Raw genomic sequence first — 25,608 nt, 5'->3', positions numbered from 1 at the left:
TGTGTGGGGGGACTGACTAAGGGCCTGTACACACTGCTGCGCTTGCGTTGCGTTTTTAAAAACGCATGCGTTTTTAAAAACGCAAGGTCTTTTGAAAAAGAATGAAAATCGTGATGACTTGTACACACTGGTGCGATGCGTTTTTAAAAAAACGCAAACGCAGTGCCTGCTGCGCTTTTTTAAGCGCAGCGCATGAAAAACGCATTAAAACGCATGCGCTTGCGTTTTTGCCTGCGTTTTTCAGAAGTCAGTATCCCAGAAGACTCTGCAATCTCCTGATTCCTGTTGAAATGTAAACTAGAAAAAAAACAAAGGATTCTTTAGACAATCAGCAATTACAAGAAAAACGCAAACGCACAAAAAACGCAGGCAAAAGCGCATGCGTTTTTAAAACTACAGGCTCTTTAAAAACGCATGCTTGCGTTTTTGCCTGCGTTTTTCAGTGTGTACAGGCCTTTAGTCTTCGGGCGGGCAGTAGCCCTCCGGGATCCATGCCTCATTCATTTTGATAAAGGTGAGATACTGAACACTATTGTGACTTAGGTGACTTCTCTTCTCAGTGACAATGCCTTCAGCTGCGCTGAAGGTCCTTTCTGACAGGGCGCTTGAGGCAGTGCAAGACAAAAGTTGGATGGCAAATTGGGACAGCTCTGGCCACAGGTCAAGCCTGCGCACCCAGTAGTCCATCGCTGCTCATACTGTCGATGGTTCTTTCTCTACCATTGTTAAAGAAAGCGTACGGCCGGGGAGTCAGGGTTCGATTCCGGTCCGGAGTTGGAGCCTGAGAAACGGCTACCACCACACATCCAAGGAAGGCAGCAGGCATGGCATGCAAGTCTTGAGGTAGTGACAAAAAATAACAATACAGGAGGACGTTCGAGGCCCTGCTGTATATGAGACAAATCAATTTGAAATCCTTTAAAAATAATCTGTTATGGAGGGCAAGTCTGCCATCCATTCAAGTGAAAGGTATGCACTGACTGCCAGGTATTATACAATGTGCAGTCACAGATGCAGTGAAAGGTATGCAGTGACTGGTATTACAATACAATGTGCAGCTGTCACACAGGTGCAGTTAACAGATATGCTCGGAGTGGTATATTACATAGCGTGCGGTCACACAGGTACTGTGAACAATTATGCAATGACTGGTATTACAAATGTGCACCTGTCACACACACACAGGTCCCGGACAGGCACAGTGACACTGCGTGCACTTACGTAGGTAGGTGGGTGCACTGTGAACAACAGGTAGGTATATGCAGTGATGGGTATTATAATGTGCACCTGTCACACACAGACAGGTACCGGACAGGCACAGTGACACTGCATGCACTCACGTAGGTAGGTGGGTGCACTGTGAACAACAGATAGTTATATGCAGTGATGGGTATTACAAATCTGCACCTGGCACAGTAGTAATTACCACTTGAGAAAGGGCATCTTGCCCGAAACGTTGTGCTGGTAGTGACATGCTGTGTATACTTGCTGTAACACTTCAATAAACATCATCGTTGGATAAGAATCCGCAGAGGGTCGGGTTCCTTATGGAGATTGTGTGGATTGACTGGATTTGAGGAGGATTGGTGACCCTCCTTGCCATAGGAACTCCCCGTGATATTACCATTGCCTGAGGCCCGCAGACACCCCTGTGCATACTATTACAAATCTGCACCTGGCACAGTAGTAATTACCACCAATGGGCCAAAGGCCAGCTGCGACTGACTGACAGGGCTGTATATAATGCAAGTGGGCCACCCCCCAAAAAAAAAAAAAGATCACAAGAACAAGATGGTATATACTCGAGTATAAGCCGACCCGAGTATAAGCCGACCCCCAACTTTTACATAAAAAAACAAGAAAAAAATCATTGAACCGACTATAAGCTGGGAGTGATAGGCCATAAAGAAGTATGCCATAGAAAATATGCACCTAACCATGTATATGCAGTGGAAATCATCTCTCACCACCCACCAATTGACCCATATACTCAACAAAACCGTAGGGTAATGTGACAGAGATGGGAACTCTTGAATGCATATATTATAATGCAAGTGCTGTCATTTATTATCAGCAGCTCTGTGCTGCTGCTCCACTGTACTGATCGGTCAATTATGATGGTAACAACGAATGGAGCCATTGGCTCAGTGTTCTAGTGACCCCACTACCTCCAGTGTCCCCGGCACATGCAGTATTCTCCGCTGTTTCTCTCCCCCTCAGTGTCCCGAGCATGTGTCTAATGGCCAGAGCGGTATAATCAGCAGTTTCCCTTTCCCGACTGTTGCCGGCATGTGCCCAGCCTCCCGCTGAACCAGTGTGTGCAAATTAGCTTCCCCCATCCCCTCCAAGGGTCTTCTGCTATGTTCCCTTTAACCGTCAGAGTTGTAGTTGCAGTTACCTTTCCCCGAGTGTCCCCGGACAGCGGAGCATTCACTAACTGATTCCCGCGGCCAGTATTCATCTTCTCTACAGCCTCCCCTGTATGACGTCCTCTAATGGCGCCACGTGCGCCAATGCAGGACGTCATACAGGGGAGACTGTAGAGAAGATGAATACTGGCCGCGGGAATCAGTTAGTGAATGCTCCGCTGTCCGGGGACACTCGGGGGAAAGGTAACTGCAACTACAACTCTGACGGTTAAAGGGAACATAGCGGCAGACACTTGGAGGGTATGAGGGAAGCTAATTTGCACACACTGCTTCAGCGGGAGGCTGGGCACATGCCGGCAACCGTCGGGAGAGGGAAGCAGCTGATTATACGGCTCTAACCTTTAGACACATGCCGGGGACAGTGAGGGGGAGAGAAACAGCTGAGAATACTGCACGGACAGCTGGACACATGGTGGGGGGCCACAGGGACAGCTGCGCATACTGCTCTGGGAGGACTAATGTCCGGATAAATGCACGACTTGAGTATAAACCGAGACCCCCACTATTGGACCACTTTTTTGGTCTCAAAATCTCGGCTTATACTCGAGTATATACGGTAGCTCTCAAAAGAGCTGTTGAGGGGTGCTTTTTTAGCAATAAGAATCAGCAAGGAGCAAGCTAACAAGCCTGCAAGAAACTAACTAAGCTTTTCCTATGAGAGTCTGCAGCAGCTCTCCCTTCTCTAATTACTGCAGGCACACGAGTGATTCCAATGCCTGATGCTGCCTGTCTTTTATAAGGGGGGGGGGTGGGGCTCCAGGAGGGAGTGTAGCCTGATTGGCTACAATGTGCCTGCTAACTGTGATGTAGAGGGTCAAAGTTGACCCTCATGATGCACTATAGGGGCGAATCGAACTTCCGGAAAAGTTTGCGGTTCTCCGCAAACACGAATCACGGAAGTTCGCCAGGAACTGTTTGTCGGCGAACCGTTCAGGCCATCTCTAAAGCTGAAAATTTTACAGAAATGTGGCAGCCACTTTATTACTCTCACTTCAGATGACTTTCAAAAAATAGAGCTAGGCTTACCATTCCCTTGCATTTTTACTGCAAACTATTCTTTGTACTATTTCACTCAAACACAGTCTTGAACATTTGAAAGGTTAAAGGAGTGAATATTATTATTATAATTTACATTGTACTGACACACAATGGCCCATATGCAATTAACTTTTTCTCCTGAGTTGTCCCCTAGGGGATATTGTCATGGAGAATGATCTCTTAGGAGAAAACTTGGGAGAAAAAGTGAACTGAATAATTAGTTATTTTATTTATTATTTTATTTTAAGTATTTCTATAGCGCCGACATATTATGCAGTGCTGTACAGAGTATTCTGTCTTGTCACTAACTGAGTTAGCCCCTCAGAGGGGCTCACAATTTAGTCCCTGCCATAGTCATATGTCTTATTGTATCATGTAGTGCATGTATCATAGTCTAGGGCCAATTTAGGGGAAGCGAATTAACTAATCTGTATGCTTTTTGGATGTGAGAGGAAACTGGAGTGCCTGGAGGAGACACGGGGAGAACTTACAAACTCCTTGCAGATGTTGCCTTGGCTGGGATTCAAACTGGGGGCCTAGCACTGCAAGGCGAGAGTGCTAACCACTATACCACCGTGCTGCCCAACACTAGATTAGTTCCAATCACTAACTGTCCCCCAGACTCTAACCGAATCTAACGTTCCAGTTGTAGTTTAGGACCAGTTTACTGTGACCCATTTAGCTACAAGTGTTGTGTTGGTGGGTTGCGGAACAAAATTGGAATGCTTACAGAAAACCAAAAGCATGCTAACTCCTTACACATGCTGTTTTAGCTATGATTTGATCTATGGACTTAAGCACTGCAAGATGACAGTGCTACGCTACCTAGCACTTTTGTCTACTGATTTCAAACCTCATTTCAGTGGTTCAAAAATGTCCCACTTACCATGTACCATCAAAGTGATGGAATCTGTTTGAATCTATTTGATCATGGAATGGTTTATGTGGCTTCAGTTTAACTGCAATGAGCGTGACCAAGGTGGCAGCCCCAGGACTGCCTAAGACCAATGGACGTCAAGTCCTGGGGCGGGGATTTGTGCAGGAGATTGCGCTTGCCGATGAAAGTGATCGGCTGTCATAGGCTGAAGCCCATGACAGCCAATCATGCTGATTGGCTGGCCGGGGGAGGGAGGGATAGAGGGAGAAAAAAATAAAAATAAAATAAGGAAATGTAACCTCCTTGCCGGTCCAATTCCCGCCGGCAAGGGGGCAGCGCAGCACTTTTTTTTTTTTTCAAATCATGTAGCGAGCCCAGGGCTCGCTATATGATGGCCGCTGAGCGGCAGCATCCCCCCACCCACTCCGATCGCCTCCGGCAATCAGAGTAAGCAGGAAATCCCATTCAGAACGGGATTTCCTGCAGGGCTTCCCCGGTCGCCATGGCGACGGGGCGGGATGACGTCGGGACGTCAGAGGGAATCCCGATCCACCCCTCAGCGCTGCCTGGCACTGATTGGCCAGGCTGCGAAGGGTTCTGGGGGGGGGGCGGCTTGGCGCGGCGGGTAGCGGCGAATCGTCGGGTAGCGGCGGCGATCGCGTACCACACGCAGCTAGCAAAGTGCAAATCGGCCCAGCTGTCCTCCTGCACAGGTTACCCCGAGCTGAGCTCGGGATAACCGGCAAGGAGGTTAAGAGAAAAATATGAACATAAATATTTACTTAAAAAAAAATAAGCATGGGGGAGCAAACAGACCCCACCAACAGAGAGCTCTGTTGGTGGGAAGAAATGAGGGGGGGGGGGGGAATAACTTGTGTGCCGAGTCGTTCGGCCCTGCAGTGAGGCCTTAAAGCTGCAGTGGCCCATTTTGTAAAAAATGGACTGGTCTTTAGGGGGGTTTAAGCCCATGGCCCTCAAGTGGTTAAGTTGCATATAGGTAGGATATTTGTAATATACACAAGGAACATGTTATTTCATTTTTAAAGGAAATCTGAAGTGAACTTATGAGATAATGAATTATATGTGTAGTACAGCTAAGATAAAGAGCATTAGTAGCAAAGAAAAGATTCTCATATTTCCAGTACATGAAGAGTTCAGAAACTTCAGTTGTTATCTATCCAAAAGAGCTTCTCTGAGCTCTCCGGCCCAACTTGGGTCGGCTACAGACATATAAAAATATGTCTCTTTTATTTGCTACTAATGTCCTATTAATTTTCCATACTACACATACAATTCTATATAAGTTTTTTTTTTTTTTTTTTTTGCTTTAATGTCACTTTTAGAAGTTGAGAGTCTATGGGCCTGATTCACAAAGCGGTGCAAACTTTTTCGCGGACTTTTGCGCGCACAATTTGCCGCGATTCGCGTGATCGCGGACTTTTGCGCGTGCAATTTGCCGCGATTCGCGCGATCACGGACTTTTGCGCGCACAATTTGCGGCAAATTGCGTGCGCAAAAGTCCGCGATCGCGCGAATCGCGGCAAATTGCGTGCGCAAAAGTCCGCTAAAAAGTTTGCACCGCTTTGTGAATCAGGCCCTATGTGTTATGAAAGAGCTATTAAGAATGTAGAGTAGAGGACTGCTTTTGTGGTTTAGTGTCCAAAGGCCCTAGAGTGGGAACAGGGACAGCCTTGCGAGTATTTGTAGTTCAGCTGGTTTAGCAATTTAACTAAGTGAGAAATCAGACAAATGCAGAGTCATACCTGGGCATGGAAGTCAGACAAGCAAGATTTTGACAACAGAACTTGTCTTTAACAAGCAGCAGGTTGGCACTAAGATGGGTTCTCAGGTAGGAGTTGGCAACAATATTCTTGGGCAGACAAAGATTCCGAAACAAGTCGGGTTCTTGAACAGTTGTAGGTCAGCAGCACAGCAAGTAGTCAGACAAAGCAGAGGTCAGCAACAGAGTCAGACAGGTCAGGATTGACATAAAAAGGACACAGGGCAGACACAAGCTCTACTCATTGGAGACCTCGTATAGAACAAACTGCAATACTACAGCAACTGGTTCTACTACAGCAACTGGTTCTCCCCAGGCTTAAATTGTCCCTTTGACACAAAGTGGAAAATGCAAAAACATGTAAACACTGACGAGCTATCATGTACACCCACACACAGATGTTTGCAGGCACACCTTACAGGGCAAATGTGAAGCTTGCATGTGTATGTCTAAATTGCACATACATAGAATTAGACACTAGAATGCCCATGGACACCCATGTGGGCCAAGTGTCAAACCCAGGCAGGTAGCTGAGTGTGACACTACCAGTGAATGCAGGAGCCAGTACATGCAGTTGGAAGCCACTGGGCAATTTCGTGATGAATCAGCAGTGTAGCTGCAGTGAATTTGGACAGCATTTTCCGCAAGTGCAGACCTGTGGAAATGTTTCTGAAGAATCTTTCAACGCATGTAACATTAACCACTTTATAAATGCCATGAATGCTCCAAATCCAACATTTAATAATCCAGATGTTCAGTGGAAGTTTCTGAAAGCAGTAAATTGTTTGAGAATAAATGTTAAAATATTTTGAGGACATTTCCCAGCAGTAAATGTGTGGCAATTCAAGAGAGAATATTGGGTCAGTCCAGCAATAATTCATTTCTTAAGAGGCCCCGTAGAGTACTTGTTGTTATTGATTTTACTCAGCTGCCTTTTCCTGGATATTGTCTTTGTAGTGCTCTAAGAAATGTAATAAGGGATGCAGGCAGAGACAAGAGCAGATGATGCTACAAAGGAGACATGTTTACTTCTCCTGGTTTTTCTTGAAATGCACAGTCAAGTTCCAGAGGAAAAAAAATGAACAAATGCATTTTCATTAATTATTTCAAGTGAACACAGGCAGGGTGACTTTTTTGAATTATAGCTTCAGGTCTTGAGTGTGTACTAACACTGGTATTGTTGTCGTGTTAGCTTTCTTTTTATTGTAATGTGTAAACCTACAAACACACAGCCTAGTCAGCGTTCATCTGAAATTGGCATAATTTGGGTGTCGGGGAACTATTACCTAATACTAACCTCCCCCTACCTACACCTAACACCTCCAATGGGCACCCAGTTACTTGTCCATGCTGCTGCCTCTGTCAATATCCACTGCTATCCATAGTTTGGCTATGCAGCAGCAGGATATAGACAAGTAGAAGTTCAAGATAAAAGGTCAATTTTATCGGTGCACTAGACTGCATCAATAAAATTGACCTTTTATCTTGAACTCCTACTTGTCTTCATCCCCAGTGGGACATCTATAAGGTAGGACAACTTTATGCTACAATTGTTGTTGGATACTACCATATAGAGCAGGGCTGCCCAATAGGTCGATCGCGATCTACTGGTAGATCGCGACCGACTGATGGGTAGATCACGGCCGCATGGCGCGTCCCATCAAATCCAGCTGCTATAGATTGCGGCTGTTTGGCCGCATCCCATCAGATTCTGCTGCCGCTACTCGCGGCTAATCAGGGAAGGCATGGGGAGGGGAGATGCGCGGCTAAAGGGGAGGGCCTCTCCGTTCAGCCACGCATCTCCCCATCCCTTCCCTGATTGGTTGCGAGCAGCAGCAGCAGAATCTGATGGGATGCAGGCACATCTGAAACCCGTCGGAACAAACGGCCGATGTCTTGTCCACCCTCCGTGTAGAAGAAAATGGGGCTGAAGGAGAGGAGACCGGGTTGCAGACACTAACGCTGGAACTTGAGGGAGGTAAGTGATTACAGTAATTATTGGGCATGGCACCTATACTTAGCTATATTTACTGGGCACTGACACTTGCTACATGTACTGGGCACCTATACTAAGCACTTATACTTAGCTATCTATACTGGGCACCTATATTTGTTACATGTGCTGGGAACCTATACCTAAGCACCTATAATTAGCTATCTATATTGGGCACCTATATTTGTTACATGTACCGGGCACCTATACTAAGCACTTATAATTAGTTATCTATACTGGGCACCTATATTTGTTACATGTACTGGGCACCTATACTAAGCACTTATAATAAGCTATCTATACTGGGCATTTGTTACATGTACTTGGCACCTATACCTAAGCACCTATAATTAGCTATCTATACTGGGCACCTATATTTGTTATATGTACTGGGCACCTATACCTAAGAACCTATAATTAGCTATCTATAATGGGCACCTATATTTGTTACATGTACTGGGCACCTATACTAAGCACCTATAATTAGCTATCTATAATGGGCACCTACGTACTGTATATTTGCTACATGTACTGGGCACCTATAATAAGCACCTATAATTAGCTATGTATAATGGGCACTTATACTAAGCACCTATAATTCGCTTTCTATACTGGGCACCTATATTTAGCTACATGTACTGGGCACCTATAATTAGCTACCTGTACTGGGCATCTATACTTAGCTACCTATACTGGGCACCTATACTTAGCTACCTATACCGGGCACCTATACTTAGCTAACTGTACTGGTAGATCTCTTGGTCGCGACAAATTTCAAAGTAGCTTGCGACTCAAAAAAGTGTGGGCACCCCTTATATAGAGCTATATTTATATAATTATACACATTCTCTACCTCGGACGCCTCCTACTTGTTTTAATATAGTTGATACCCCTAATTATTTAGGGGAGATTTGGTTGAGGCCTCTCGACCGACTAATCAACTTTTGGAGCAGAGATCACCCAGGAACCAAAGGCTGAGTGGGGACGGTAGTAAACTTTGCAGTTTTGGACACCAATTTAGTTTTACCAGGATCCTCAGCACTGCATGGAGAACATTACATAAATTACCAAAACAGCCTCTGCAAAAAAAGCCTTTGTGCAAGAGAGGTATATGCAGAGCAAAAGAAATGGTTTAGTTATGATCACCATTACTCAAAGCACATATAGAGGTGATAATTTCCACCACAGCACCAATAAAGAGCTAATGCTGTGGCTGAAGGAGTGCCCCATGTATGCCCCTCAGCTGTGGAGGTCCTGGTGTGGTTGCAATCTCTGCATCCCCTATTACTACACCACTGGGCAGCAGGTCAATAGAACTTGTGTAAAAAATAGCTATAAACTACTGTGAAAAGCTGCATAAGAAATGCATAGAACTGTCATTGAACTGTCTCTTGTCTTACATTCTTATATCATCTGTCATACTATAATGCTCCCTAGAAGCCTAATATCATCTAGATTTTTTAATGAGGCTTTTAATAGTGCAAGGAATGGTAACATCATTTGCCAAGCCTTGAATGTCACCCATATCCTGTTGCTCTTTCTAATGATATCATAAAAGACGGGAAGTGGGGAGAAAACTCTGCAATAGAAATACAGACAGCAATAAAGATATTTCTTGTTTACAGAAAGGAAGGTTTAGAACCTATGTTAGGTTTTATTGCTGTCTTTGTTTCTATTGAATACATTTCATTAATTTCCTGTTTTTTTCTCTCATATGTGACAAAGGACAGGAAATGAACAACACAGACAGCATTGAAAACAGCAATGGCTCTAGCCTTGGTCATGTTTTTTAATTAAAAACAAACACTTTGGGTGGAGTTTGGCTTTAACAGATAACATGAAGATGGCTGTATTAACTGCCCTTATTTTTCCGGTCCGCACCCCCCATAGCATAGACTATTATTACTGCATCAAAATTCAAGGTTTTTAAATGTAAGTTAAGTGCTGATCCAGATATGGGATATTAACAACAGTAATATGAGGATGCATTTCACTTTTTCCTGTCAGGGTGAAGAAATTAAAGGAGACTTTGGTTGCAGTGCAACAGCTGGATAAGAACATGAGCAGCCTGAGATCATGGCTGGGTCACATAGAATCAGAGCTGTCCAAACCTATCGTGTATGAAACCAGCGATTCAGAAGAGATTCAAAGGAAACTAAATGAGCAGCAGGTAAACCCAAAATAAGTATGGTACATCACTCCTGCCGGTAACAGGAGTAAAAGCGTTAATAGCATTGGCACCACATCGTGGGATGTCCAAGTGCACGAGCCCACTTTGCTGTCAATGCACCAGCGGTGGAACTAAGAAACGCAGCTCAGTGGCCTTCATTCAATCAGGTATGTTAACAGAGTTACTGTACTGAAATGGATGAGACCGGTTGTGCAACACTAATGTTTTACAATGCATGGTGTCTAAAGCTGCTTAACCACTTCAGCCTTCAGTCGTTTTCACTTTATGCATCCGAGCAATTTTCACCTCCCATTCATTAGCCTATAACTTTATCATTACTTATCACAATGAACTGATCTATATCTTGTTTTTTCCGCCACCAATTAGGCTTTCTTTGGGTGGTACATTTTGCTAAGAGCCACTTTACTGTAAATGCATTTTAACAGGAAGAATAAGAAAAAAAACGGAAAAAAATCATTATTTCTCAGTTTTCATCCATTATAGTTTTAAAATAATACATGCCTCCATAATTAAAACTCACGTATTGTATTTGCCCATATGTACCGGTTATTACACCGTTAAAATTATGTCCCTATCACAATGTATGGCGACAATATTTTATTTGGAAATAAAGGTGTATTTTTTCCATTTTGCATCTATCACTATTTACAAGTTTAAAATAAAAAAAATATAGAAATATTTCATCTTTACATTGATATTTAAAAAGTTTAGACCCTTAGGTAAATATTTACATGTTGTTTTTTTTTATTGTAATGCTTTTTGTTTTGTTTTTATATATTAAACATTTTATTTGGGTATTTTTTGGGAGGTTGGGATGTAAACAGTAGTCTTAGAGTGTAAATGTATGTTGAGTTAAATCTTTTTTACTTTTAGTTGTAGTTTTACTTTTTGGCCACAAGATGGCGGCCATGAGTTTGTTTACATGACGTCACTCACAGAGAGACGCATGGGGGACGCAACAGCCAGAAAAAGCAAAGCTTCTGAGAGAAGCTGTCGCTTTTTCTGCGGGGGAGAGGAATCAGTGATCGGGCACCATAGCCCGATTCACTGATTGCCAGGCTAATGAACCGTGGCCGGGTGCACGCGCGCGATCGGCCGCGGGAGCGTGCGTACGCGCACATGGCCTCCTGGGCGTAGCTAGTACGTCCAGGAGGCCAAAGTAGTTAAGCAATTAATTATTACAGCTGTCTACGATTTACAGTAGCAAAAAGGATAGTAAAATAATATATACCCTCCTTGATTCCAGTCTTATATATTGCATCACTTTGAATTATGAGGATTGTTAGCATCAGGCATCTAAACAGTGTATTGCAGGGATCTCAGTCAAATGCAAGTATCATAAATGGTTTCTCAGCTATGCATTTCTAAGCTCCGGGTCAACCTTATTCATTGCAGCATGTTAAAGTCGTGAAAATAGACAGGCCCTTATTCAATTCACTTTTTCTCCTAAGGTTTCTCGTTGGTGATTTGCAAAGAAGCAGAGGTGCCAAAAGGATAAATATAGCTAAAATCATTAAAAACAGAGGATGCAGCGGTGGACTTACCTCTTCCAAGTAGACACAAAAAATTGTTGATATTGTAAAATAAAGCAATTTTATTGACATACTCCAAAGTTACAAAGCTACAATATCAACAATATATTGTGTCTACTTGAAGTAGGTAAGTTCACCGCTACCTCCTCTATTCTTAACGATTGTAGCTATTTTTATCCTTTTGGCACCTCTGTTTCTTTGCAAATTGTCTGAGTCTACCCTTGGTGGAGGGACCATCTTTTCCTTATCTACGGAGAGTGACTTCTTAATCTTGAGTGGGGACAGGTCTAATCTCCCCATCTGCATTTACAGTGGTTGCCTGAGAGGAGACCCTAGTTTTTGAGTATAACTATACTTGCTTTACATTTATCCATTCATTGCCAGTACTTACTACACTATAGTGGGCTCTCGGTGTCACCCTTGTGTTCTCCTAGGTAATATTTTCCCACCTTACCAATAAATGCCTTTTAAGCCATCAGCAAGCAAGATAATAGAATCATTTTGACAGTACTTTTTACACCTACTTTTTGTAGTGTTACTTTTCAATTGAAGAGTTGAATGAAAAGTTATTTTAACCACTTTATGACAACCTGACTTATAAAAATGTCCTGCTAGAGCCTCTTAATGGCTCCGGGCTGTTTTTATAAGTCGAACAGTGCTGCTGACGCTGTGCGCGTGCATGTGTGCACGCATGCACGTGCGCGCTCCCGTGAGGTGCACGTGCATCCCTGTGCACGTGCACGTGAAAATTGTGGGTAAAAAAACACCAAAAAAGATACACCTTTATTTTGAAATGATATATTGTTACCATACTTTGCACTAGGGACATAATTAAAATCTTGTGATAACCAGGACAAATGGGCAGATGAAATGTGTGGGTTTTATGCACAGTAGCAGTGTTTATATTAAAACCATAGGGGATGAAATTGGAGAAATAGTGTGTTTTTTAATTTTTTCCTTGTATTTCCCTTTAAAATGCAGAGAAAATAAAGTAATTACTGAAAACAAATATCAACCCCAAAAAGCCCAATTTGTGGTGAAAAAAACAAAGTATGCTTCACTTTAATGTGGCACACACAGTGTTGCAATGTGGTTGCCACTATAGGTGTTGCATTGGCGCGTTGCAAAGCAATCATTATCCCGCACCGCAATGCACCACTGTACACGTATCCTAAGGTGTGTAACTCTTGCTGCCACCAGATTCATCTTGAAAGCAGAGCAGCAGTGACAGCACCTGGTTGTCGATGTGTAAATGTGGATATGATGCTGCAGTGAGACACATTACTATGTTCTCTTAGTTTTAATAGTACCACATGAAGCTATAGGCCCATTATACCAGCAGCTCTGTGTGTGCCTGGCATTCAGGGGCATAAAGAGGATTTGCATATTTGGGAGTAATGCATCATGGGAAACCACACTTGATCACTTAAAGGCAGAATTATGGCCTACATAATTATTTTCATAGAAGCCTCTTTCGTAACACTGTTTATTTACAGTTTCATAACAAGCACGTGTATTTGAGGCTTTGATTACATTTGCTTAAAGCTGAACCCCAGCAAACAGGAAAATATTGTTTTTCCTGCCAAGGGGTTTGTTATTCCATTCAGCTAGCCTGGCGATTTACTAAGAAGAACCACATGTCTGACACTAGTATTACCAGTTAAAGCTTTTCAACTGCCTGCCAAATGGACTGTGTGCTGGTCTGGTAATCATACTTGTTCACTGTTCAAGGAGTAGGCAGTTAGCACAACAAGCTGCAATGCTTAAATAGGCTAAGCAGTTCAGCAGATGTGTGAATCATTATGTTTGTCAAACATGAATCTTGTTGGAAGTGAATAGTTCACTTTTTTTTAACTGTTACTGCTTTGCCTGGATTTCCAATTATCTGATAATAGGCCATATGCAATTCACTTTTTCTCCTGAGTTTTCTCCTAGGAGATAATTTTTCATGTTCAATTTTGATTAACTTTTTAGCACTTTGCAATAGAAAAAGTACCAAAAAGTAGGGGAAAAAGTACTGTTAAAATTATTTTGAGTATTTTTTTGCTTGCTAGTGGTGTAAAATTTTATTTACAAGCTGAGATGTAAGTATCACATAGGTTAAAACCTAGGTGAAAAAGTGAATTGCATATGGCCCACTGTTTGTTTATGACTTGTTTATGAAGGTTACTCTTCTCCATCATGAATTGTAGTAAGTTAACTCATCACATTCAGGCCCATATGCAATTCACTTTTTCGCCTAAGTTTTCTCCTAGGTGATATTTTTAAACTTGACAATAAAATGCCTTTTAAGCCACCAGAAAGCAAGAAAATACTCAAAATAATTTTGATAGCACTTTTTCATCTACTTTTTGGTACCTTTTTAGTTGAAACATGCTGGAAAGTTACTTTAAATCAAAGATAAAAAATTATCCCCTGGGAGAAAACTCAGGTGAAAAAGTGAATTGCATATGGGCTCAGTATGAAGACACTAGGGCCTGATCCAATTAAAGTTTTCTCCTAGGTGATGATATTTTACATCTGATCAATAAAATGCTGTTTAACCACTTGAGGACCCACCCTTTACCCCCCCTTAAGGACCAGCGCTGTTTGTTGGGATCTGTGCTGGGTGGGCTCTGCAGCCCCCAGCACAGATCAGCGGGCACGCAGAGCGATCAGATCGCCCCCCTTTTTTCCCCCCTATGGGGATGATGTGCAGGGGGGGTCTGATCGCTCCTGCCTGCAGGCATGTTGCGGGGGGGCACCTCAAAGCCCCCCTCCGTGGCGACATTCTCCCCCTCCCTCTCCTATCTGTCTCCTCTGGGGATCGGGGCTGCACAGGACGCTATCCGTCCTGTGCAGCCAGTGACAGGACGTACCCTGTCACATGGCGGCGATCCCCGGCCGCTGATTGGCCGGGGATCGCCGATCTGCCTTACGGCGCTGCTGCGCAGCAGCGCCGTACAATGTAAACAAAGCGGATTATTTCCGCTTGTGTTTACATTTAGCCTGCGAGCCGCCATCGGCGGCCCGCAGGCTATTCACGGAGCCCCCCGCCGTGAATTGACAGGAAGCAGCCGCTCGCGCGTGCGGCTGCTTCCTGATTAATCAGCTTGCAGCTGGCGACGCAGTACTGCGTCGCTGGTCCTGCAGCTGCCACTTTGCCGACGCACGGTATAAGCGTGCGGTCGGCAAGTGGTTAAGCCAGAAGCAATCAAGAACATTCTCAGAATAATTTCGACAGTAAATTTTCAGCTACTTTTTTGGTACTTTTCCAATTGCAAAGTGCTAAAAAGTTATTTTTAACAGAAGGTGAAATTTATCTCTTAGGAGAAAACTTAGGAGTAAAAGTGAATTGCATCAGCCCCTATACATTTTATAGAACTATTTATTCATACTCACTATATTAAGAGCACAAATTACTGTATCAATGCTAATTATGCATAAAATGACATAAAAGATGTGCGTGATGTTTTTGTGGTCAATACATTTTTTATTAATGATCCACCAATGGCATGAATAGGACAGTTATTAGCATTCACCCATGATAATAGTGCATGGTACAGTATTATTATGGCTCATTAGATATTGCACAACTAAAATGGGAGTATTGAAATTAATCATCCTTTTCACACATTACTTGTTACGAAGTATTGCTTTATATAAGTGTTCATAAAACGTTTTCAGAGTTCTGGCTGGATAGTGTAATGGTTAAGGGCTCTGCCTCTGATGTAGGAGTCCTGGGTTCAAATCCTGGTTCTTCCTACTCAGTAAGCCAGCACCTATTCAGTAAGGAGTTCATTGGGCAAGACTCCCTAACACTGCTACTGCCTACTGAGTGCGCTCTTGTGGCTGCCTCGCAAGCGCTTTGAGTCCGACAGGAGAAAGGCGCTATACAAAAAAAGGAATTATTATTATTATTATTCTCTGCAGCTTATGCCATTATACTGTAGATAGTGACTGTTCTCTTCTTAGAAACATATATAAAAATAAACTATTTAGAAAAAGAAGCGATTATGTGCTTAACTGAGAACAACACCTTAGTTTAAATATATAGTATATTGTATAGTATTTGGATAAAGCATGCAGGTTGAATGACCCAACACCTTCTTGGGCTTGACTCACAAAACAGTGCAAATGCATAGCATGCAATGTAATGCACGTGAAGATTTGCGCGCATAAAAATCAATGTGCGCATGCGTACAAAGGTTTTCGTGCACGTAACTCTTTACACGTGCAAACCTTCACGCGCATTACATTGCGTGCTAAGCGCATAGCACTGTCATGCTATGTGCTAGCACTGTTTTGTGAATCAAGCCCCTTATCTCTCTATGAAAATTCCAAGTAAAAATCTCCTTCACTGAACTTCTGCTGCTACTAGAAAATTGATGATAACATTCCCATAATTTTTCTTTCTGAGCACATTAGTTTAGTGGCACATCTATGGATTGATTCCACCTCCTCAACCACAGTAGGACTAATTACCTTAGAAATTACAGCTGTGGCAGGCTCCCTGCATTCTCAAAACTATATGTATCTTTATTGGATGGTCTGGGGGATCTTTACACCATTATGATGTCTATTTGGGTGAAGGCACAGAGGACAGTGGAAATGCCCAATTTTGCGCTAGCACCTTTTATCCTTCGTTTCAAATATGATGTTAATCTCATTTTTGAATTATATTTTTCATATGAATTTATTATTTTTGTTTTTGTTTTGTTTTTTTTAGATGAGGCTTTATAGTGTGTTTTGCCCTGGGGGTGGACTTTAACTTTTCCCAAGAAATCCCCTCCCCGACTTGTACTAGGAAAGGGTAGCTAGGACAATGCATGAAGGAAAGTAAGGTCTGTCAGAAGTTACAGGTCAGAGCTGGGAAGTGTGAGGTGCCAAACATTCAATTCAACTATTCAGATAGCCAGAGTCCCCTTGACAGACAGCAATAAGCAGACAGAAATAAGCAAGGGAGAGTGATTGATCCTTTAGCAGATCACACTCTGAAGTACAAAAAGCTGTGTTCTTCAGGGTAGAAGATAAGTAAAACCAGAATAAGAAAATTTGTATATAGAATATAGAAGAGACCTGTCCATGACAAAAAAAAAATTCTGTGAGCTGGCCACAGTCAAAATGAATAAGGTTACTTGTCCTGTGAGGTTCAGTGGACATAGTCAGCCTTTGAGTATGCTGCCATGTAAATGCCCAGAAACATGTTTTGGATTGCTTTAGTAAACATAAATTTCTGGAATGATTCTCAAGGAATATTATGAGTTCTTATGACTTAGTTAACTGAACATTGGCTGAAATGCCTGTTAAGTTTCTATTAGCAAGGATAGGACCCAACATGTTCATCATTACACTAGATGGCATTCTATTCCATGAAGCTATGTGCTGGATTGTTTGTAAGGATCAAAGTACCTTGGAGGACATTTGAGTCTTTATAGTATCTGTATGGCTATTCAAGGAAAATAAAAATTCTTTGTTTCTACTTTTTATTTCAGATTTGATTTAATGCCAGTCTGTGGCAATTTTTTTGTGCTACCTCTTACAAACCTCTTACTTTTTTAATTTTTATAGTACTAATATGATTATAATTCAGAGTGACTTTATCTTAAATCATGGGCAGAAGAAAATGGAGTGACATGGGGACTTACTGCAGTCGGAACTTAGGAGAAGGGAACCCATGCTTCAAAAATCCAGTCGTCTTAAAGGAGAAACTGTTTTTAACCCCCTAAATAGTTCACTTTTTAAATGGGACAGATAGATGTTAATTTACTAAGTAGCTGGAAAACACATCAGTGGACCAGTAAACCTGGATTGTATGTTTTTCAATCTTATCTGTTATTAGATGACTAGAGCGCACAAGAGAGGGTCCGCACTCGTCACTTGAAGATAACCTTTATTGAAGACATGTCAAAATACAAACTAGGCAGGCATCATGGAGCTGACATGTTTCGGACTATCCGTCCTTAATCATAGCACACGATGATAGATGACTAGAGCTTGCAAGCACCACCAGGTCAATATTAAAACATGCAGATGAGCTGGAAGGATTATGAATTTGCACTTTGTTGTTGCAAGTATTTACCTATTGAAGGGAAAAAACACTTTCCCTTCAATTTATTTCTACTCAATAGTAGGATTAAGGGCAAACATTCAGCTTTCTTGCATTGTTCATCTGTGTATTAAACATTCCCAGTTCATGTTTTAGCTGACAAAACTGGCAGACAGACATATCAAAGGCTCTAGCCATTCAGTGTATTAATGCATTTGTTGACAACGATTTGCAAAAGTTACTACTTTACTGTTTCATGGTTGCAAAGAAAAGCCATTTGAGTGTGTCACATTCTGACAAATCTTATCTGACTTCAAATTAAAATGGAATGATAATTTTTAAAAACATTAGCTTACAAAAAGACTTGTGCTGCTCTGATCACATTTAGGACAATTCTGTAGCACTAGTAGAGTTTCCTTTTAAATCACAATTCTTCCTGTGAGTGTATGCATGCGGCGGCAGCAGCAGCAGTAGTATGATTTTTTTTAATTAAAGACCCTTTCAGCAACTCCACTATGGCGTAAGATAACCCAGACGTGGTCTGCAAACTTTCACTATTTGATAGTAGAAAATGTATAAAAATGCAGTCCACTTTTGCTGAATCTCCTATGTTCTACAGCTAGAGGGAATCATAATAATATATATAAAAATGAACTTTTTTTCTTGTTTTTGTTTTTCAGCGCAGGTTAAAATATGAAAACATGAGATGCTGTTGTACTTGAGTTCTCGTGGAAGTATCATCTTGTTTTTATTTTCTTGCAGAAATGCAGTAGTCTGCATAAACATGGATACAGATGTATTAAAATCAATGCTAGAAAAATTGGAGCAAAACGGATGCAAAAATGTAGCAGTAAAGGACAAAGCAGCAAAATATCCATAGCTCTGGCTTTGATAAATCTGACACAATATGTATAATTGATACTGATTGATGTTGCAGTTTAGCTCTCACTCATGTCTTTTTGGATACAACAGTTCTGGTTTCCGACAGATTGCCCAATTCTATGTGTACAGCAGAAGTACAGCGTGTTACGACACTATAATGCATGTGTTTCAGGAGCTGCAGAGAGACATAGAAAAGCACAGTACGGGAGTTGCCTCGGTTCTGAATCTCTGTGAAGTCCTGCTACATGACTGTGATGCTTGTGCCAATGACAGCGAGTGTGATTCCATTCAGCAGGCCACTCGCAGTCTGGATCGCAGGTGGAGGAACATCTGTGCCATGTCTATGGAGAGACGACTCAAGTAAGTTCTTAAACATCATGTAGTCCATGCAGGTTAAAAAAAGAAACTTCATGTCATTATAGTGGCCAGCAGCTTATGCAGTGTGTTTATAGGAGTGTGTTTATACAATTGCTTTTTGTTGAATCTCAGAGGTTTGTGGTGAAAAGGGATGTTGTAACATACGTCCTCCCTCTGTCTAACAAATTACTGTATTGTCAAAAAAGGGGGTGTGGCTTTAAGGCAAACTAAACCCTTTTTTTACATTAAAGCTGGTTACATGTGATCCCATTACAAGTCAAAGTATGCATCCCCTTTCATACTAAAATTTCAGCCCATTATATGTACCGGTATCTATATTTGCGTGCCTTAACATGTGCAATAGACTGAGTATGCAGACTATTACATGTGCCCCCACTAAACACATGACATCACATGTTCCACCATTATATTTTCATACCATCTTGTGGCCCCTAATTAAATGGTCAAGCCCTCATTTTACCATTTAATTGCCCACTCCCCCCTTTTCAAATTGCCCATCTACAGAATTTGGTAGAGGAGCAAGGTAAATATTGTTCCAATAGCTCTTATTTAGTTCACTTTGGCTTCAATTCATCAAAGGGTGTTCGATAACAAAACCCCAGTCCTTAAAATACCGCATTCGGTATTTTACACTTCACTGTGCTAATTCATCAATATTTTCCCATGTGTGGTAGAGGTTCGTTAAGTTACCGAACTACTAGGCTTCAATTCATCAAAGGCTGTTCGATAACAGCAGAGTGGTGCAGAGCAGCTTGGAATGTCCCTGTGTTGTTACAAGCTGATAACAATAGAAGGCATCCAGACATCCCTTTAGATGTAAAGGTGTTATAGTTACTGTTATTTATACTGCCTCTGCTGCTCTGAATCTGTCGATCAGTCTTTCTTAACATTTTATTTATTTGCCACAACGTAGATGAACTTCCTGGAGACATTACAAATGCCATGCTTGGTTATTTCACCACCAGCATCTTTGCATTATCAAACAGGGCCTGAAAGGGTTACACCACCGAAGGGAATCTGGGGATATATTTTGACCCGTTCTCTCTGCACACTGCCTGGGGGGTCTGAAAGCTTGTGTGGAGAAGCCTGTGTGACCTATCAGCGGCACTTGCAGGAGAACAGGGGCTGTTTCTATTGGCTGCCTGCTCCTGCTAATCATGAAAACATTCACACAGAAGGCTTTCGAAGCCTGTAACGACAGGGGAGAGCTTGAGATAAACACCGAATGTGTTAGCGAATGTGGTAACCTTGATGAATTAACATTTGTTGAGCACATGTCGGTAATTTATCTCATTGCTGTGTCATTTCAGCTTCTCATTCGGTAACAGCTTTGATGAATTAACATTTTCTAAAGTGCTTCGTTAAGTCAGCTGTTTTCAGCATTACCGAATGCGGTAATGCTTGATGAATTGAAGCCCATTTCTCCTAAGTTTTCTCCTAGGAGATGATTTTTCATCTTCTGTTTAAAATAACTTTTCAGCACTTTGCAAGTGAAAAGTACTATAAGTACTATAAGGTAGGTGAAAATGTACTGTCAAAATTATGTTCTGGCTCAATGGTGGCTTAAAGGACATTTTATTGATAAGGTGGGAAAATATTACCGCGGATAAAACTTGGGAGAAAAAGTGAATTGAATGAATTAAGACCCATGACTTATTTTATGTCCAGTGTTGTTTATGTCCAGTGTCATTCATCTCCCAGTGAGTTTGGTAGGGAACAGTGCTACATATGCATATTTTGTGCTCCAGCATCTACCCCTAAGGTTGTTGAGTGTGGATGCAAGCTCCAGTAAATCTGAGTGTGTCGTGTGACAGTGAGTCATGTGATAACACAGCTGTATAGAAATATGTGTAAGGAAGGAGCTACTGCAAGCTGGAGCATAAACACATTCCTATATACCACACTCCCTTGCCGATCTCTGCTTTGGGAGTGAGGAGCACAGCTTATTGATTATTATGTCATGTGATTTGGAGTATAAGTACACATTAGTACACATTAGTTAATAGCCATTTAGACAGCACTGCCTTGTGAAAAAAGGATTTTGAGTGTTCTGTGTCCTCACATGTGGAAATCCAGCATTCTTTTGATTGTTTTTTTAAATATACAAATTAATCCTTATGCTTATAACCCAAGGCTTAAAACCATGTAAACTAATGTACTTAATTAAACATATCTTCAATTTTTGTTTTGTTTTTGGGACTTTCAGTCTATATACAGTATATATATATTTTTTCTTCTTCTTCTTTTGAGTAAACCAAATATGTTGCATTTGGTTGATGTGTTATGATTTGAGCTTTGAGAATTCTGTTGAGTGCTGAGCTTAGTGGTTCAAGTGTGCCAATAAGCAAACAAAGTCTCACACTTACATACCTGTCTTGTTCATTCCGTATGTTTTACCAGCTTCAACATGTTTGAAATGCTCTTTTGTTTAGTCCTGAGTGAAAAGCACAAACTAGAAAGCAACTGGTTTTATCCAGCAAAAGCAGTTGCACATTGATCGCCTATAAATGTCATGACCTGGCTAGCCGCCACTGCACTTTTTTTCAGACTAATGCCACAGCTGTTGCTAGTAAATCATTTTGTAGCTCAGTCCAGCTAGTTCTAGGCAGTGATCAGGTATGGGCCACTAGCAAACTTTAAGCAAAGTATCCCAATAATTAAAGATTACTGTTTGTATCTGTAGGATTGAGGAAACATGGCGACTTTGGCAGAAATTCTTGGAGGACTTCTCACGGTTTGAAGATTGGCTGAATATTTCAGAAAGGACTGCTGCCTACCCAAGTTCTTCTGGAGTGCTGTACACTGTGGCAAAGGAGGAGCTGAAAAAATTTGAGGTCATTTTCAAACCGCATTAGTAGTCGATGTTGGTGAACTTTAGTCTGATATTTGAAAACTTTATACGAATGTAATCAGTATGAAAGATATTAAAAAAACTAGGATCCAAGTGAAAAAAATGATAATGTACAAAACAAACTTACCGTAAGTGTTTATAGACACATGAGCAAATTGGGGAAGTCTGTTTGACAAGCACTAGATTGTTTAAAAATAGGTTTTTAGAGTGAATGCAAAATAAAATACTGAGGTACTCATACTACCTGTTGATCTTCTGCTGCAGCGGCCTAAAAGAGAAAATGCTGGGTTATAAGAGGTGCAAGATGCAAAAAATGTAGAAATCATTTCACAGCTAATTATCTTGGACTGTGTTTAACAAGACATGTATTTTGTGATATCTAAGCAAGAACTGTCACACTAATAGTGGCAGAGTAACACACATCATTGGAGAGACCTACACTGAAGGAAAGAAAACAGAACTGTGATTGTCAAAAGTCCATCAGTGATACGAGTCTCTGCAAAATGTAACACATTGCTGAATCACAGCTGTCTGTTACTTCCCCAGCTGTCCTCTGCCTAACCACCTGTTCTGTTCTTATTCTTCCTCCGTGTAACAGTAGCAGCTGTGATAAAGAGTAAAAACTTCTTGTCATATACCAAGGGGAAATATAAAGAGAGTTGCACTAATTTTCCTATCTTAGTTTATCATTTCTACTATGTCAAATATACACTTTCACATGAAAAAATGTTTACATAACCTCACTGAAATATCTACACACACACACACACACACACACGCACGCACGCACGCACGCACGCACGCACACACACACACACACACAAACACATATATGTATAATTTTGTTAACTAATTTTCTTTCAAAATAGGCACATCCTCCTTAGTTTACTTCCTCAGTGTCATGTTAGCATTTTTGATCTGTCTTCAATATCACAGCATATAGGAGATGCAAAAAATATTTTCTTTTGCATCTCAGAAATCTTAGTATTGGTATTAACTCTATGTCTATATGTGTTTTAGGCTTTCCAGAGACAAGTTCATGAAAGTCTTACTCAGCTGGAGTTGATAAATAAACAGTATAGACGCCTGGCTAGGGAAAACCGTACAGACTCTGCTTGTAAGCTAAAACAAATGGTCCATGAAGGTAACCAGCGATGGGACAACCTGCAGAAAAGAGTTACATCTATTCTGAGGAGATTAAAGGTTTGTCTTATATTTAACCTCCGTTTGTTCAGATTAAACATGTAGTTGTACAAAAGCTAAAAAAAAAAAAAAGGACTTCATAGCTAATGTCTTACATTTGAACTTGCTATATTACTGCAGCTGCCCAAAGCTTGACTTAATTGCAATGCCGAACACAGGGTAGGGACACCAAGAGCCAAATATAGTGTAGTATGTACTGGTAGTTGAAATTAAGTATGATAGAGTAATAAGCTATACTCACAAAGCAGGGTTACCTCAAAGGTGGTGGGGAGATTAGACCTGATCCCACTCAGGATTAAGAAGTCGCTGTCCGTAAATGAGGGAAAAAAGGGGGTAACACCCCTCCACCAGGAGTGGACTTGATATAGCGTAGTATGGATACAGAGGCACCAAAAGGATAGAAGTATCTAAAAAGTTTAAAACATGAGGAGGCAGTGGTGGACTTACCTCCTGCAAGCAGCCATAAACATTGCTAGTGTGTTTGTCAAATAGAACAAGTTTATTTACATACTCCGGGGGACAATGCAATGCATTTCGCAGGTTTGATCCCGCTTCATCAGGCAATAGCAACGGAGTAATAGCATATGTGATCAGTAGAAGAGCCAGGCACCTCTGTCAAGATAGACAGAGGTGCTAATACTCCATTGTTATTGCCTGATGAAGCGAGTTCAAACCTGCGAAACATGTTGAAATGTCCCCCGGAGTATGTAAATAAACTTGTTCTATTTAACAAACACATTGGCAATTTTTGTGTCTGCTTGGAGGAGGTAAGTCTACCACTGCCTCCTCATGTTTTAAACTTTTTAGATTTCTAGACTTTTTAGACTTTTATCCTTTTGGCACCTCTGTATCCATACTACGCTTAATTGCAATGCCAGGCTTCCTTCCTTGCCACCTACACTATGACATTAAATTCTACCCACCTCTCTTTTACAAGTTGTAGCAGAGAAGGGTCTGGCAGGGAATAATGCTGCATTGTGGGCGGAGATGAAAGGATGCTACCATTGAATTTAGGTAAAGCTCCAGCTGACAGCTCTGACTGTTGGATTTGCCCAGGGCTTACATGTGGAGGATTTCTCATCTATATGAATCAGGTTAAAGGAATGGATAGTGCAGATTGAGTACACACACCCCAGAACATTGTGATGTGTACATTTTAGAACATTTGAAGACACTTCAGATACACTTTAAATGCTGCTAGATTAAGTATTTGTCAAGTAAACTTTCTGTTATCCATTGTGCACTGGGACATAAGGCTAGCACTGTGAGCTAAGCACCATACTGTTGAACATTGGTACCTAATAATTTTGAATAAATCCAGGCCCTCTTTGTGGAATCACATGCGTTCTCTACTGTGCTTTCCAACCTTAAAGATCCTAAGTAATTCAGGTCCACTAGATCTATAATAAAACATTTTCAAATGAAGAATCTTAACAAATATGATATATTTTGGAAGTTTTTTTGTGGATTCTTACTTTATTTAGTAGAAGGCTAATGAATCATTTAATTTCTCTTATCTGATTTTTTTTCTTTGAAGCATTTTATTGGCCAACGGGAAGAATTTGAGACAGCTCGTGACAGCATCTTGGTGTGGCTCACAGAAATGGACCTCCAGTTAACAAACATTGAGCATTTCTCTGAGTGTGATGTTCAGGCCAAAATCAAACAGCTAAAGGTGAGTACACAGTTTCTAGTATCAAATAGGCAGTAAATCATTGTAAAGTAGACAACCCGCTATCAGTCAATATAAGCTCTCTCTGTAGAATAGGTAGTTCTGAGCTTTTATTGGAACCAGTGAAGGAAAAATGAAGGAAAAATACATTTGCCTGTTAGAAATATATTTTATGATCTAAGTTTTCTCTTCTCCTAAGGCCTTCCAGCAAGAGATTGCTTTAAACAACAGCAAGATTGACCAGATTATTACTCAAGGAGAACAACTCATAGAAAAGAGTGAACCACTTGATGCAGCTGTCATTGAAGAAGAACTAGATGAACTGCGGAGATACTGTGTGGAAGTGTTTGGTCGTGTTGAGCGATATCACAAAAAACTCATTCGCCTTCCGGTATGTTTTTTTTTATTTATACAACTGCTACTTCACCTATGGTGGATGCTGGCAGTGGTATCATAATTACAAAGTACACTTTATTTTACTCTCTATGTATTTTTGTTTTCATTCACAAATGATTTATAAGAGTTCTAAATGTAGGGCCTTGACCAACAGACAGTAGGTAGCAGAGATTGACATGTTATGTCTGCCAACAGTAAGCAGATACTTTGCATGGGGCAATGAAGATAGGCGCAAACATTTCTCCCACAAAGCTCTTTGTATGGCAGTTTATGGAGCTGTCCAATTACCCCCATCATGAAGTAGTCAGAAAAGCAGACCTATCTTCAGGTAGACCCCCCTACTCATTTGCCACAAGTC

General features: G+C 41.3%; 1 protein-coding gene across 16 annotated transcripts in view; it reads left to right on the top strand.

Moving 5' to 3' along the window:
- The window catches only part of SYNE1 (spectrin repeat containing nuclear envelope protein 1), a 707,535-nt gene that overhangs the window by 627,854 nt on the left and 54,073 nt on the right, over positions 1–25,608 (top strand). For all 16 annotated transcript variants that reach the window (XM_068232018.1, XM_068232025.1, XM_068232014.1 and 13 more), the window contains 6 exons: positions 10,125–10,287; positions 18,923–19,110; positions 21,812–21,962; positions 23,000–23,182; positions 24,720–24,857; positions 25,054–25,245. In XM_068232018.1, coding sequence (XP_068088119.1) covers positions 10,125–10,287; positions 18,923–19,110; positions 21,812–21,962; positions 23,000–23,182; positions 24,720–24,857; positions 25,054–25,245 — 1,015 coding nt within the window. The remainder of the gene's footprint in view (positions 1–10,124; positions 10,288–18,922; positions 19,111–21,811; positions 21,963–22,999; positions 23,183–24,719; positions 24,858–25,053; positions 25,246–25,608) is intronic.

This window comes from Hyperolius riggenbachi, chromosome 4, assembly GCF_040937935.1.
Source record: "Hyperolius riggenbachi isolate aHypRig1 chromosome 4, aHypRig1.pri, whole genome shotgun sequence".
NCBI lineage: Eukaryota > Metazoa > Chordata > Amphibia > Anura > Hyperoliidae > Hyperolius > Hyperolius riggenbachi.
Note: the sequence above shows the minus strand (reverse complement) of the source record. Positions and strands in the feature narration are given on the sequence as shown.